Here is a 16,262-nt window from a genome sequence, read left to right as displayed (position 1 = left end):
TTCTCTTTCTTAGTCCTCAAACAGCTCCACTGTTCGCTCACAGCTTTTGCACTGGCCCAGAAGGATTTTTTTAAATAGCATTTTTTTTGGGGGGGGGCCTGTGTTTTTGGGCCAATCTGGTAGTGCTTAGGGCTTACTCCTGGCTCAGTGCTCTGGTAGTGCTCGGGGGACTGGGCAGTGCTGGAGAATCAAACCCGGGTCAGCTGCTTTTAAGGCAGGTGCCTTACCCCATACTATCTCTGTGGCCTCTGTTTAGCATCTTTGTGTGTGTGTGTGTATGTGTGTGTGTGTGTGTGTCTGTGTGTCCACCCAGTGGTGCTCAGGGGTTCCTCCTGGCTCTGCACTCAGAAATGACTCCTGGCAGCTCTCAGGAGGCCCTATGGGATGCCGGGGATCAAACCCAGGTCGGCCGCATGCAAGGCAAGTGCCCCTCCGCTATACTATCACTCCAGCCATTCTGTTGAGCGTCTTTTTGTGACAGCTACTCTTTGCCACTCAGGGCTCAACTCATGTTCCAGTTGCAGAGGACGGTTTTCCTGATGGGCCCCTAATTATCCTGCCCTTCCCCTAGAATTAAAAAGAAAAAAAGAATATGCAAGGCTGGGGGCTGGAGTGATAGCACAGCAGGTAGGGCGTTTGCCTTGCATGCGGCCGACCCAGGTTCAATTCCTTCGCCCCTCTCGGAGAGCCCGACAAACTACCGAGAGTATCTTGCCCGCATGGCAGAGCCTGACAAGCTCCCCATGGAGTATTGGATATGCCAAAAACAGTAACAACAAGTCTCACAATGGAGACGTGACTGGTGCCCGCTCGAGCAAATAGATGGGCAGCGGGATGCAAGGCTGGAGAGATAGTGGAGATAGTGCTTGCCTTGCCTGTGACCAACCTGGGATTGATTCCCTGGCAACCCATATGGTCTCCTGAGCCCTGCCAGGTGTGATCCCTGAGCACAGAGCCAGGAGCAAGCCTTGAGCACTGCTAGGTGTGGCTCCAAAAGCCAAAGAAAGAAAAAAAAATCAAGTCATTGTTTTTGGCATATTCACAAAGTCAAGCTACTGTCCCACTTTTTTTTTTCAAGAACACTTTGGTTATCCTGCAGAGAACATCTCATCCCTTAGCAGTCACTTCCCGTCACCCCCAAATGCACTCCTAGCCCCCGAGGACCATTCATTCTGTTTCTGTCTTGTGGCCTTGCCGACTCTCAACAGTTCCTTCCATGCAGCCATCCACCCGTGCCTTATTTTTTTTTTTTCTTTTTGGATCACACCCAGCGATGCTCAGGGGTTACTCCTGTCTGTACACTCAGGAATTACTCCTGGCGGTGCTCAGGGGGCCCTATGAGATGCTGGGAATCAAACCCAGGTTGTCCACCTGCAAGGCAAACGCCCTACCCGCTGTGCCATCACTCCAGCCCTGCACCCATGCCAACTTCTCCAGCTTCTTTTCCTTAGCGTGATGCTTCCGATTTTTATTCACGCTGTAACATCTGGGACACTGACTTAATTTCTTCAGCTCTTTGCCTGAATCACCTTCCACCCCAAAGAACTGTTTTTCTTTTGTGTATCCATTACCAAGAAAGCTGGTGAAGAACACTGCTCCCAAGCACATTTGCCTTTTGTTGGTACAGCCCTGGTGGATTCATGGGCCATGGATTCAAACCCCTCTCTCCTAGATTACGAGCTGTTGGAAGACAGGGTCCACACACCTCTTGGATGCCACTTGGATAGAATCTGGCATGCAGCAGGCAATGGATATTTGGGGTATTTTTTGGGGAGGGGGGTTGTTTGGTTTTAATTTTTGTGTAAGCACATATGCTGCTTGAGCCCATGTGCTCCTTGCGCCCATGTGGCCGAGCACATGTGTCACCCGCATCTCCCTTCTTGAGATGTGTACTCTCATGCTTTTGTGTCTAGTGCTAGGATGTGTGTAGAGCTCTCTCCACCCTTGGAGAAGCCCGCGTTCTCTCTTGAGTGCGTTATTGTTACTATTCTCTCTCCCACTTATCCCTTTCTCTTTCCCTCAGAAACCTCTAAATAAAATCTGTTTACTTCAAAAAAAAATTTTTTTTGTGTCATATACAGGGGCTGGAGCGATAGCACAGCGGTAGGGCGTTTGCCTTTCACGCGGCCGACCCATGTTCGATTCCTCCGCCCCTCTCGGAGAGCCCGGCAAGCTATCAAGAGTATCCCGCCCGCACGGCAGAGCCTTGCAAGCTCCCCGTGGCATATTGGAAATGCCAAAAACAGTAACAATAAGTCTCACAATGAGAGACGTTACTGGTGCCCGCTTGAGCAAATCGATGAGCAGCGGGATGACAGTGACAGTGAGTCATATACAGCTGTGCTCAGGGCTTCTCCTGACTGTGCTCAGGGAATCACTGCTGGTGGTACACTGGAACCATGTGGGGTGCCGGGGATTGAACCCAGGCTGGACGTGTGCAAGGCAAACGCCCCCTCCCTGCTGTGCTGTCTCTTGGGCCTCAGTAATGGGTATTTGTGGAGTGAATGAATGAATGAATGAGCTGTTGTTACATCTTCTCTCTCTCAACAGCCTCAGTCTTTGCCTGCATGTCAGCTGGGGTTCACATGTGCTTCTTGGGTGCTTCTCCTTGCCGGGGTGCTTGTCCCAGGACCCGTTAATCTCAGTCCCTCTCGCAAGCCTGGGGTCTTACTGCCCTTCGGAGAGTCTCCACGGAGGGTGGCGGGCCGTGTGCTGGGAAAGGTAGATAGATTGTGGGGAGAGCTGGCGAGCGGCTGGATGCCCAAGTCAAGATGGATCTGGAAATCCACATCTGGACAAAGCGCCCTTGTTTGAGCCTCGTGGATGTGATTGTCATCATCTCCTGGGGTAAATTTCAGAAGACAGAGGGCGAGGGGTGACGCTGGGTTTTTAGGTGCGACGTGTGGGCTTCCGCTCAGACAGCCCGCCTTCCTTCTGTCTCCCCTGGTGTGATGTCAGAGGGTGCTGGTCGGCTCAGAGCATCTGGCGAGAGCGTGAAGCCTGGCTGCCTGGCATGTGGCTGGGTTTCCTGGAGAAACTCCCCCTGGTCCAAGAGGAGGCCTGGTAGAGATTGTTCATCATGTGTAACTTCCAGAGGCAAGGAGCTGGGGAGCGTCTAGGGACTCTTCATGGGAGAAGTGGATGTGCAGGGTGCTAGGGGTTGACTGCCAGGGTGCTGATCCTGGGGAGCTGCCTGCGGAGATTTTTACCCCTGCAGGTGAGTGAGTGAGGTGGGCCTGGCTAGACTGGAATATTACACAGTGGTGGCAAGTGATGTTAAAGATACCCATTCAACAGATGGTGGTTGAGTCTATGACTACCTCTCGGTGTCTCCTCTGACGTGTTTCCTCCACAAAGATTTATTGCTATTCTGACTCCTGGTCCCTTCACCCTCTTTGGAACCAGGCTCGCTGTGGATAGAGTGAGTTAAGAGCAGGTCAGCCCAAACTGAGGTGGGGAGGCCATAAGCCAGTTCTAAGGGGATGTAGAGGTGAAGCCAGAGCCGGGGATGGGCTGGGGATTCAGCAGCAAGCAGCACATGTCAGGAACGTTCATGTGAGCTCGGCAGATGCAGGGCAGGAGACCCTGGAGCTTTCAGAGTCTGTGCCTTCTTTTCTTTTTTCTTTTTTTTTTTTCTTGCTTTTTCCTCGCTGCCAGTCTGTGGGCCAGTATGCTGGACAGGTGCTGATCTGCCGGTGTCAGGAGGCTGAAAAACACCGTGAGACAGGACCCAAAGGCTGTGATTTTACCCCTCACTCACTTTTTTTTCTCTGTGTTCCCTCCCAGACCCTCAGCTAGCCTGGCAGCTCCATGGAGGAAGCGACCTTGTGTCCTGTCCACCAGCGCCGTGCTCAGAGTACAGACACGGGTGAATGGTGGCGTTTGGAATGAACAGATTTATATCCTTTATTCTTCCAGGGCCCTTGCCGATGTCATGAGGCCACAGGGCCACTGCAACACGGAGCACATGGAGAGAGATCTCAACATTGTGGTCCACGTCCAGCACTACGAGAACACGGATACCAGAGCCCCCATAAACAACCTCCGTAAGTACAGCCACGCGATCCGCTCCCAGTCCTGCAGGACGAATCCAGGCGGCGGTCACACTTGCGGCGTTCACGTTCATAGGGTGTGCTTGCTTGGGTCCATGCCGAACTCGTGACTGGTAAAAGTTTCCCTCCGATTCCTCCTGGAGGAGGTTGGGGTTAGTCTGGATGGATTTTACTTGGTTGTTTCTCTGTTAACAAGTCATTCACTTGGTTAGTTTCTCCCAGTTGGGTCTTCTGTGAATGGACGGGCCACTTGGTCCATTCATTTTGGTTCATTGACCGATGGTTCATTGGTTGGATCAGCAAAGTGGGGTATTCAGGGAACCAATGGCTGGCTTCATGGTGTAGTCTAGGTGGCCCATGTTGTTGGTTCTGTTGACAGATGTAGACCTCTGTGATGCAGACCAGTTGTGACTTTCAGGTCCCATCCTGTTTTCAGTAAATAGAGCTGAGCTCAAGCGAATTAGATGTATTGTTCATAGAACTCTGGTTTTATAAAAATTGCTCAGAAACTATTCTGTGCGTGGATGTGTGTGTGTGTGTGTGTGTGTGTGTTTGTGTGTCTGTGTGTGTGAGTATGCTTTGGTGTGGGGGTGTAGAGTTGTGGTTATGTTGGTAAGGGTGTATTTGTGTGATTCAACTGTGTGTCTCTGTGTGTGAGTGTGCTTTTGTGTGGGGGTGTTGAGTTGTGGTTATGTTGGTAGGCATGTATTTGTGATTCAACAGAAATTCTGTTCTATTGTTCTGCCGGGGGGAAAATAGCTGAATTCACTGTTGTATTGCAATAGGTATTCTACAGCTGATAGAGCAAACGGGGGATCTTGGTAAGCTCCCAAAGATTTCCTGTCTCTTCCAAGGTTTGTGTACACAACACACATTATGGAGCCGATACCCTGACTAATGGCAGTGGGGAAAAACAAGATTGTTTAGTTTTTGACAATAGTGGATAACTGTGTTTCTCCCCAGCAATTATGACTCCGAGTATCCCCCACATGAAAGTAATGCAGTGGGCTTATTTTCAGAGAACAAAACCCAGGCGATTTAAAGGAAGCCTTTGGTTGTGGCTGGAGGATGTTAAAAAAGAAAAGAAACAATTGTGGCATGGCACATTTTATCGACTGAGTTGAAATTCCACCCGGCATTGTATTGGTGCTTTCTTTGCTGAGTCACAGTTTAGACTGTTGAGTTGCAAATTTGGACACTTGAGGGAGAAGAGGAATGAGACTTTGGATTGTGGCGTTGGTCACACGAATCCTCTGATTCTGCTGGGTGATTGTTTCTCACAACCTCTGAAAGGTCACGGCACGTTTCAGCGAAGAAGTCGGTGTTCCCACAATTTGCACCTGGTCCACGAGAGGGAGAGTTCCGGGGTTGCTTTGTCTTTAATAATTGGGCTTTATTTCTTTACGAAAAAGACCGTAAATGGATTTGAGGAAGAACCATATTTCAGAGACAAAATACCCAGCAGTGAAAAGCTCCCTGGCCAGCTCTCACATCCCGAAAGATGGACCAAAACACTGGGGAAAGTGCAGAAGGGCCATTGCCGGCTCCAGCTCTGGCTTGAACAGAAACAAGTCCCTGTTCTTCCAGGAGTCCTGGTCACATCCCTCGTGCTTAGCTGCCTGTGGGTTCCAGACATCGTGGGTGAGTGGATGTGCCTGATGGCAGGCTACTGCTTATTACAGGAGCAAGTTTCCCAAATGAGGCTCTGATCTTTAGGATGAGTTTCAAATCAACACGCACCCAGAAGTTCAAACTCATTGAAATCCCTTGCATTGCATCATGCCATCAGGCACGAGGGCAGGGCAAATGTGTGACATTTTCTTTCTTTGCCGCTGTACTCAGAGACACGGGATTCTGACCAGGCGACGTGGTGCCTTTCTGATTCTTGCCCTTTTTCTTCCTGAGCTGGCATACTGTCGTTCTTCCAATTCAAGTTGTATTACTTGAGCACCGGTTTACAATACAATAACATCTGGGGTGTGAGTGTCTGGATCGTATTTCTCAACCTGCTATATTTCAATTATATTTCTCAACCAACTATATTTCTTAGGTTGGCGGACTTGACCATACCCACCCAAACAGTTCCCAGTGCTGTCCAACTGACCCCCCAGGTTGGAAGTTCCCCACCCCACTGTGTTTGGCCGACCACACTGTTTAGAGACACGGATCCCTCAACACCTCCCTGAGAATCTCCTTCCTCTAAGTGAACAAAGATAAAGTGCCCCTCCCTCACTGCCTCTAAGGCCACCGACTCCACTCTGGATGGTTCCAGCACTCAGAGATGAGGGAAGCCATCCCATAATTGTCTTTCACTTTCTGACTCATTTCGCTTGGCCTAATCACTTCTGGTCTCATCCACGTTTGTTGCGAAAGTCGAGATTTTATCTTTTCTAGTAGAGAGGTATTGGGTACCTCTATTGGGTAGTTAGACTACAGTTTAGTAATCTCGCCTATCGTTCTTGTCTCAGTAAATCAATAATGTCTTTATGCTCAGAAAAGCACATGTGTCTTGCACTATTATACTGGGTGGAATTCGGCAAGGGCAGCAAGGAAGAGGCCCAGATGTTGTGTTACAAACACAAAATTCTTGGAGGAAGTACCACCGGCGTCCGTTTCGTATCACCTGTCAGGTCGATCCTCATCATCTTCCCTAGAATTCTCGGGAACATCTAGAAACTGTGTGGTGTCTACCATTTCCTAGACTTTTATTAATGTGTTTTATTTCTATAATAAATTCAGTCATTGGTGGTAATCACGAGTTTCCTCAGAGTGCTGTATATTTTTATTGATTTGCAGGAGTTATTTGTGTAGGACAGACATAGGGGACGTGTGGATGTTTGAAAGAAGGAGTGATTTGGGAGTTTTTGGGCCTGAGGATTGGTTATCGGGTATTCAGAAGTTAAGCAGTCACCAGAGCCCACTTTGATCAATAAAAGAGTTATGGAAAAGCAATCCGGTCTGATCACTGGAAAAGTTAGACTGGCTCTTAGTTCTGGAAATAGAATGCATCCATGGCGTAGCAAACACTTCTCCAGACAGTACTGCATATTAAGAAGATTTGCCATTGCCCAAAATTGTAATGGGGTGGGGGTTGAGATCGGAGGAGAGATGCGTTTGTCTGTCACACATCCAGGAGGAGCACGTCAGGACAATTTCAGGTTGTCCTTTATCAGCCTTGACTGGGAGTTCAAGAGCCTCGAGTTCAATGTCATTTTCATCTCCACGCGGTGAGCCACTCGACATGGCTTTACGAGAATAATCATCTCCATCAATTTCTCTCTCCTCATCCTCAATCACTTTCCGGGGCTTTCTCTCGGGCTTTGATCAAATAAATGCGAAGAGACTCAGATGTCTGAGCCGCAGCCTGAGTGTTTGGAAGGAAGGGAGTGGAGCAGGGTGAGGGTGAGGGCTGTGGTGACAGAGACAGTGCCGCCATGGGTAGCTTTTTGGGGGGCCACTTCCTTTGATGAATTTTCTCTGGCTGATTTTTTTCCCCTGTGATGTGCCCGACTTGCCTTTTTATCTGAAAATGGATTCCCCCCTCCCCCACCCTCCTTCCACTGATGCTGCTCATGTTCTTTCCAGGCATTCAGGGATATTGCCTAAAAATATTTAGTCTGATAATCAAAAGGGCCTCGACCTCTTTGATTAACAGGATGTGGATTCAGTTGAGATAGTGATTTTCTGCAAATGCTTCTTGGTCTCTGTGTAATTATAGTTTTCTTTTGAAGGCACATCTTGTCCTCAAGTGCTACGAGCAAGCTCTGTCTCCCCAACCATGGCCCCGTGGCCTGCCAATGACACGCCCTTCACCCCTCTGGGGAGAAAGGGGTCCCCCAGGCTCTGTTTTGTCTACAGGACAGGGACTAGGTACCTGAGGATGCAGACCAGGATCCTTATTTCTCAGCTGTGTGTTTTCTATTCCTTTTTGGGAAAGAAAAACTTCATTTCGGAGTAGTTTCCTAGGATGGAAAAGTTGCAAAAGGGGCACTTAGCGTTTTGCATGTTCCTCACCCATTTTCCCTTGCACTGACCATTTTCTGCAGCTGCGGTGCACAGATCCGAGCAAAGATGTGACAAAGAGAGCTGGAGCCCGACAGCTGTTGTTTGAACGGCATTAGCTTCTCCACTCGAGCCCTTTTTCTTTTTTCTGTTCTAGAATCCCACTGCACGGAGTATAGCAGGCTGGGGAGTGGAACTGTGCTTGAGCAATATTGTTTAATGATGGGGTAAGGACAGAAAACTCCAGTAAATACGTCAGGAGCAATGACAAAGCCTTTATGGCCACAGTATAAAAAGTGTCTCCCAGTGTCTATAAAACCATCCACATAAAATTTTTCACCCCGCTGGTGTTGGAATGGAACCCATAGCTGCCCTGACTGTGCTCAGGGGACAAAGCGCACCCCCCCTTCCCCTTGGCAATTGGGTTCATTTAATTTATGGCATAATCTGAGCACCTGAGCTCTCACTCCCAGAAGAAGTGACATGCAGATGGCCTTCCGGGACACTGTTCCCTCAGGAAGACCAAGCCATCTCCCCACCCCCCTAAACTTCCCAAATGGATTTTTCTTGGGAGTCAGATGAAAGCATAACCCTGGATTAGTTGAGGAAGAGGTTGTTGAATCTAGGGCTATAGTGTTTGCACTCACTTGCCCAAACTTATTAGGGGCTTGGGGTGTCCCATCCTGGATGTTTGAAGATACTCGTGGGGACAGTCCTAGCTAGTAGAAGGAGAACAGGGGTGGGGTGAAGATGTGGCTGACGTGATAGAGCATTTTTCTTGCATGTATAAGACTCTAGGTTAGATTTCTGGTACCCCAAAACAAGCAAGCAAGCAAGTAAGCAAGCAAACAAATGTGCATGCGTGCGTGCGTGCGTGTGTGTGTGTGTGTATGTATTTCCTAAACAGAGTAGGCCTAAATGTAAACTTAGACATGAATAAAAACATAGATAAGGTCACGGCAAGTTTTAAATCTTTGAATAATGGAGTTTTTGGTATAAAGCTAGTGTGATGTTAGCAGTAGTACTCAGGCAGCGTTCTAATCGAATCCTCAAAACCTCACTTGGTGGATATTACTGTTTTCGCCATCAGAAAGTAAGGCCAAGTGCGTGGGGCCAAAGTCTGCAGAGCTGGTCTTGAAGAGGGTGGGGGCCTGGTGGCCAGGGTCTGGGGGCTGCGTCCATGCTTGGGGCTTGCACACGCCAAGGCTCCCCTGTGCTCCAGGCATCTGCAGGGAGGAGGCGGTCCCCAAGGAAGGGACGCTGCGGAAGGACATTCTAATAAGCCGGAAGCTCAGTGAGTGGGAGAGGAAGTGCTGCCTTGACATCCCTGAGCTCGCGGTCTGCGCCAGGCTTCGTGCTAAGTGCTCGGGAGACGCCCGCTCACTTCATTTTCAACGGCACCGCGTTGAATGTCTGTCCTGGAGCCCCCTGCACCCAGACTCACCCCTTCACATCTGTCCCCCTTGCGACCTCATTCGAAGGGGCTTCCTTCTCTGCCCCTGGCTGTCAAGCCCTCCTCAGTTCCCCAGGCCCCTTGATTTCCCTCATCACTTTGATTCTCTCTCAGTGTTGGTCTTCGTCATGGCTGATGCTTCTCACATCATGATGCAGCTCCTTGAGAGCCAATGCCTTGGACCGGCACTTCACTGCAATAAATCCAGTCGGATCCACACCTTTAACCTCCATCCAGTGCAGGGTCGTGGCAGAGAATGAGACAAGCAAACCCATGAGGACTGTCCAGGTTTTTGTGTCATTTGAGCTTTCGGACTGGCCACTTACTCAATGTGGTATCACTCTCCCGTTCGCCCCCACTTGAGCCATTGTTTCAGTTGACCGAGATGTTCGAGATCACGATCACGAAAACCCCGTTAATCATCGATTTCTTGAGGGGGCTCAGTAACCTCTCCATTCATCCTTTCCCTGAGATCTTAGAAGTCTCTCTCGACTTGACCCTCCCAATGATGTCGCACTGGAGGCTCTTTCAGGGTCTGGGGAATGAGATCCAGCTTGTTACTGGATTTAGCATATAAATACACTATGGGAAGCTTGCAAGGCTGTCCCATGTGGGCAGGAAACTCTCAGAAGGTTGCCAGTTTTTTCCAGAGGGAGAAGTAGACTACAAGATATCGCTTCGAAGCTGCGCACTTCTGGGAGCTCGATTTTAAGTCTCTGGATGTTGGCCGTTGATGGGATTACACACACCTGGGTTCCTCTGCTGGTACCTTCATGCGTGAGGCCTGTCCGAACGTGTGGAGAGGGGCCTCGGGCATGGTTGTAGCTAGGTTGGTCTCTTTTGTCTTGAAAGAGCGTGCCCAGGTTATTGCTGTGAATGAACAGAAGAGTCAACCCTGGGTCTGCGGGACTCTGACTTGAACAATTAAAAACAACAGGGGAGGGCTGGGCCTTTAGCTCAGTGGCAGAGCACTTGCCTGATGGGTGTGAGGCCCCGAGTTTAATCCCCGCACCGCCACAAAAACTAAACCAAACCAATACCAATGATGATGGAGTCAGGGAGATAACTCTGAGGATCCGTGTGCATCTCTGCGTGCCAGAGGTCTGGCTTTGACCCTGGCATGGGCACCCCTGCAAATAGCCCCCCCCCCAGCCCCCCTCACTCACCGCATCCCATGCACCCCCGGATTTGGCCCTCAAATCAAATCAAACAAAATAAAAATGAGGGAGGCAGGGAGTAGATCCCACAAAGCAAAACGGTGGCCATGAGCTGACTATCGGTGAAGCTGAGAGTTGGCACTCGGGGGCTCGTGCCTTGTGATCTGAGCTGTCGTATGCTGAAATTCCTCACAATAAATGATCGCAAGCACACGGGGTGATATATCACGGGTGTGCAATTTTATAGACGTGGTGGGGCTTTCTGGTTTGAGCTTTACAGGTGCCTAGGGGTGAGCTGCAGCTGACTGAGCTCAGAGAGGCTGGGGACCGGGACCCCCACAGATGCACCCCGCGTCCTGGGGGTCCCACCCTCCTTGCGCTCAGCCACTTGCTTCGAGCAGCTCACATTCTCCAGAGAGCATAGAGGAAGGCTTTAGAGCAGAGACAACCCCCTGCCTCGGCTGTCTGGCCTCAGTTCTCCCAGGTGGGGTGGGGGAGGAGCTATGATTCCTCTCCTGTTCTGGAAGGTTCTCTGAGCAGGCCATCTGGAGAAGGGCGTGGAGGTTACGGGATTAAGTCCCTGGGTGTGTGGGGGTGGGGTAGGGTGGGAGGGTTTCATTCGTTTCATTCCGCATGTGGTTCCACAGCCTAGACATCACGCTGTGTTCAACGGGTTCTTATTGTTCAGCGGATGCTCGTTGAAGGAACCGATCCAGGCATGCGTGAATGAGTCTCAAGCACAAGCTCCACACAAAACCCAGGGGAACCCATTAGCGGGACCCGTGGGATTGTGAGTTTTGGGGAAATGTGGCTAATTCCAACTCCTGTGCGGCTCCTGCTCTTCGAGGAAGCTGCAGATTTCAAGACTCATTCCTGAAGCCTCTTTCCCCCACGTCCATGGATCCGTCTGGGGATTCGTGCTTGGACAGCTCGGCGCAGGGGTTGGTGAGTGACGACCTTCTGGGGTGTGAATCAGAGACTCAGAAAACCAGAGAAAAATTAATTTTTTTTTATTGAATTAGAGTTTCAGTCATACAATGATTGAACACCCATTCCTGTACCAGTGTACATTTTCCACCACCAATGTCCCTTGTATGCCCCTCCAGAGAGTCTTTTTTTTTTTTTTTTGCTTTTTGGGTCACACCTGGCAATGCACAGGGGTTACTCCTGGGCTCTGCATCTCAGGAATTACTCCTGGCAGTGCTTGGGGAACCATATGGGATGCTGGGAATGGAACATGGGTTGGCTACGTGCAAGGCAAACGCCCTACTCGCTGTGCTATTGCTCCAGCCCCTCCAGAGAGTCTCTTGCCTGTGCACCTGGCTGTCTTCCCTGGGACCCCTCAGAGGGGATGGGCTCCAGCTTCCCTCCCTGCCCCGGGCAGAGCTCCTGTGGCCGAAGACCTCCAGAGCCTAGCCACAGCCATGCTCAAGGCCCCTCTCCACACGTTCGGACGAGCCCTATGCATGAAGGCACCAGCAGAGGAACCCAGGTGTGTGGGACCCAGAACTGAGATGTCCAAGCCTGCTCAGATTGGGACTGGGCCTCTTCTGCCCAGATTTCCCATTTTCCAGTAGAGAGGCATTCACACCCAGGGACTGACCCCGGCACCATGTAATCCCATCAACGGCCAACGCTTAGAGACTATAAAACCAAGCTCCTGGAAACTCCCGACATCTTATAGCCTACTTCTGGCTATAACCTGGCAAGCTACCTGCCCACATGGGAGAGCCTCACGAACTCCCCATGATGCATTCATATGCCAAAACCAGTAACAATGCTGGGTCTCATTCCCCTGACTCTGAAAGAGTCTCCAATGCGGCATCGTTGGGAAGGATGAGTAGAGAGAGGCTTCTAAAATCTCAGGGCTAGGAGGAATGGAGATGTTACTGGGACTGCTTGAGAAATTTGACAATCAACGGGATGATGATGATGATGATGATGATGATGATGATGCCCCACCCTATCCCAACCCACTCCCTGCCTCTATGGCAGACAATTTCCCTTATACTTTCTCTCTACTTATGAACCAGAGAAATTTTGAGGCGTTTATTAGCCAGAGGCTGCAGTGGGTCCTACACCCAAGTTCTTCAGCTCTGAAGAACAAGAAAGAACAAGAACAGTCTGCAAAGACTGTTTCTTGCAGCCTTTGAAAGGGTTTTGTACAAATGTCAGGAAATCAGACAATTGTGGGGCAGATATACAGAAGAAGATGAACAACTTGGTCATTGTTACTGTTTGGTCACAATTTGGGGTGGGGGTATTCTGTAATTTGGAATTCCATATTCTATAATTTGGAATTCTATCATTTGGGTATAGTCTATAATTTGGAAATTGCTGTCTTTATTAATAATCAATAAGTGATTATGTCTGCTGTCCGTTGTCTCAGGAAAGCCCTGACACTGGTCTTCAAGGTTATTTAAGTGTTGCAGTTTTAGTTACAGTTCTCGGGGTGTGTCTGTCACGGCTCACAGTCCCAGGACATGCCTGGAAGGGGCTGTGTCTGCTCTAAGGCAAAAATGAAAAAGCAACATGGCAATCTGAATACAAGTTGGTGCCTTAGCCCGGTGCTAAGCGATTGCAAGAGAGTGGGTAGGAGTTAGGGGTGCGGCTCTCAAACCCTCAGTCAGCTAGGTGTGGTGGCCGGAATGCACTTCCTATGCATGGTTTTAGATCAAGAGCTTTGGTTTTTCTGAAATATTCAGGGTGGGAACTGCGTCTCTGAAGTGAGTTAGGTTCATGAGATATGTCTTTGAGTAATGCAGCTTGGCTGTGGGGGGCTTGGTCTGAGGAGGCAGACGTGACTGGATTGGATATTTTCTTTGGAACCTGCTAGCTGTGCAGACTTGGATAAAAATGAACTCATTCTCCGAACTTCAGTCTTCGGTTCTAGGAAAGGAGTGAAGTTGTAGCTTCCTCACCAGAGTCCTGGGAGGCAGAAATGAATGAGTCCGGACACTCAGCATCACGTCTGCTCACATAAACGTTCGTTGTTAAGGTGGGGACCGTGACAGGAGTGAGTCTGAGCTCGGAGGGGTATATTCACGGCGAGGCTTTGACATAACTGTGGGTCCACTGCAGTTCTCTCCCTGGCGAAAACACTGCTACTCTGGGTGCCAGTTGATAACACAGTGTGTGTGTGTGTGTGTGTGTGTGTGTGTGTCTGCGTGTGCACGGGCACGCATGTGTGTTTGCTACGACTAATGTTTTTGATGCTAATGAGAACAGGGGAATCTGTCAGTCCCTTCCCAGGAAAGGCCTCAGATCGAGCAGCTGTCCCCTCTCAGTCACTTGTTCTGTCTTCTGCTTTTCTTTTCTTCCCATTAAAACACATTAGCTTTGATTCTGCGGGGCATATTGATTTAATATTTGACTTACACAGACAGACCAGGCCATTAGGCATATGCCAAACATATCTTGTATATCCAGTTAATGAGACTGTGTGTGCGTGTGTGTGTGTGTGTGTGTGTGTGTGTGTGTGTGCGCACGCGCGCGCATGCATGTGTGTGTAGAAAAAAAAAATTCAAACTCAATCCTTAAAAGAAAAGAAACTCCACCGCTTTATTTTTCTGGGTGGAGGGGCACCCCCGGGGGTGCTCAGGGCTTACACCTGGCTCAGTGCTCAGGGATCACTCCTGGCGGGCTCAAGGGATCATCTGCGATGTGAGGGATTAAACCGGTTTGGCTTCGTGCAAAGCAAACACCCTCCCCACTCTCTGATTGCTCTGTCCCCCGTCCCCCCACTTCCCTACTTCCTGAATTTCAGCTCCTCGGTTCCTTTCTTAATGCTGGTTGCGTGGCCTCGTTAGATTTGCACGGCCTTTCGAAAGCGCCTCCCAGCCGCTCCAGGACTATTTGTAAAGCAAGCCGAAATGTTCCTTGCAGGAAGACGCCAAGGGCTATCCCTTCCAGACGAGGGAAAACCCTTCCTTGAGTCCAGTTTTTCTTTTTTTTCTTTCTTTTCTTTTATATTTTTGCTTTTTGGATCATACCTGGTGATGCACAGGGGTTACACCTGGCTTTTGCACTCAGGCATTACTCCCAGCGGTGCTCAGGGGACCCTATGGGATTCGGGGAATCAAACCCGGGTCAGCCGCATGCAAGGCAAACACCCTCCCCACTGTACTATGACTCCAGGCCCCAGAGTCCAGTTTTTCAAGGCGAGTGTTTCTCGGTATACAGTGGGGTTAGATCCTGCAGCAAGCATTGCCCACACATGATTGCTACTTAATGTGAGTGAAACAAGGAATAAAGAAAACAGAATGGCATTTGTTTTGCATCCGCCACATGCTTGCCTGACAACTCCATCAAATAACCGAGGAAGTTACTGGAGCCACAGCCCATGATGAGACTCCAGCTCCCAGCCCTATAGGAGCCGCGTAAGGCCACGGAAGCCCCCGGGGAGGGGGACTAGCAAGCCTGGCCTCTCTCTGTGTCCTTCTTCCTGCCTTTCCCCGGGACTTGTGCAAGGTCGTGGATCGGATGCTGGCTTGTCTCGATTTCGTCTCCTTATTGATTCCTGCTCAGCATCTCTGTCTTGCACTCTTCTGTGGAAACGGCCCCGCTGACCCCCAAGCCACTATCTCTGTCCCGGAGGGCTCAAATGCTAGTCTCTTGTTCGCACCCACCCGGGACCATGGTCTTTCTATTTACTCGGGAGTCAACGTGAGGTATTAGTTTCCGGCAAAGTGTGGGGCTTGGGTGCGAGGACTCGGAGGGCTCAAGGGTGAAAGAGACAAAAATAAAACTCTCCTCGAGAGAACAAAAGGAAATGCCCTGCCACAGTGGCAGGGTGGGGTGGGGGGAGATGGGATTGGGGAGGGTAGGAGGGATGCTGGGTTTACTGGTGGTGGAGAATGGGCACTGGTGAAGGGATGGGTCCTCAATCTTTGTATGGGGGAAACATGAGCACAAAAATGTATAAATCTGTAACTGTACCCTCAGGGTGATTTACTAATTAAAAATAAATAAATTAAAAAAAAATAAAACTCTCCTCTTGGATCTGAGGATGGAGGGAGGCGGCAGGAAGTGGAAACGGGCAGCGAAGTGATTTAGAGGAGAAAGCGGGAAGCGCGCAGGCAGCGCCCTCCAGCCCTGGGGTCGAAAGGGGTGGGAGAGAGAGGGGCAGGTTTTCCAGAGGAAGAGGATGCTTCGTTCTGAAAGGGAGGTGCCCCCTCTGCCCCCCAACATCTTCCCAAGTTCCAGAGGAAAAGCACTGATCTTGCACTGCTGTGTTTGCCCCTGACCCGAGGGAGAATGATCAGTCTTAGGTCTTGGGTACGGGCCTGATGGCTCGATGCCAGTGGATTAAAGGAGGAGAGGGTTCACTTGGTTAGGGTTGCAGTGCTTTGGGGAGAGAGATAAAAACACCACGTCTGGGTCTGATAGTATAGTGAGTCGGGCGTCTGCCTTGCACGTGGCTGACCCAGGTTTGGTCCCCGGCATCCCATATGGTCCTTGAAGCAGGCCAGGGGTGATCCCTGAGCACAGAGCTGGGAGTAAGTCATGAGCACCACTGGTGTGATTCCCCCCCCCACCTCCCAACAAAACAAAACAAAACAAAACAGCAACAACAAAAGTTGTGGTGCTTGACACCAG

General features: G+C 50.1%; 1 protein-coding gene across 2 annotated transcripts in view; it reads left to right on the top strand.

The window, feature by feature from the left end:
- The window catches only part of SHISA9 (shisa family member 9), a 256,863-nt gene that overhangs the window by 10,351 nt on the left and 230,250 nt on the right, over nt 1-16,262 (top strand). For both annotated transcript variants that reach the window (XM_055134675.1, XM_055134676.1), the window contains exon 2: nt 3,919-4,046. In XM_055134675.1, the coding sequence (XP_054990650.1) occupies nt 3,919-4,046 (128 nt within the window). The remainder of the gene's footprint in view (nt 1-3,918; nt 4,047-16,262) is intronic.

The sequence above is a fragment of the Sorex araneus genome, chromosome 4, assembly GCF_027595985.1.
Source record: "Sorex araneus isolate mSorAra2 chromosome 4, mSorAra2.pri, whole genome shotgun sequence".
NCBI classification, from domain to species: Eukaryota; Metazoa; Chordata; class Mammalia; order Eulipotyphla; family Soricidae; genus Sorex; species Sorex araneus.
The sequence above is the reverse complement of the archived record's forward strand: the minus strand, read 5'-3'. Positions and strand labels throughout refer to the sequence as shown.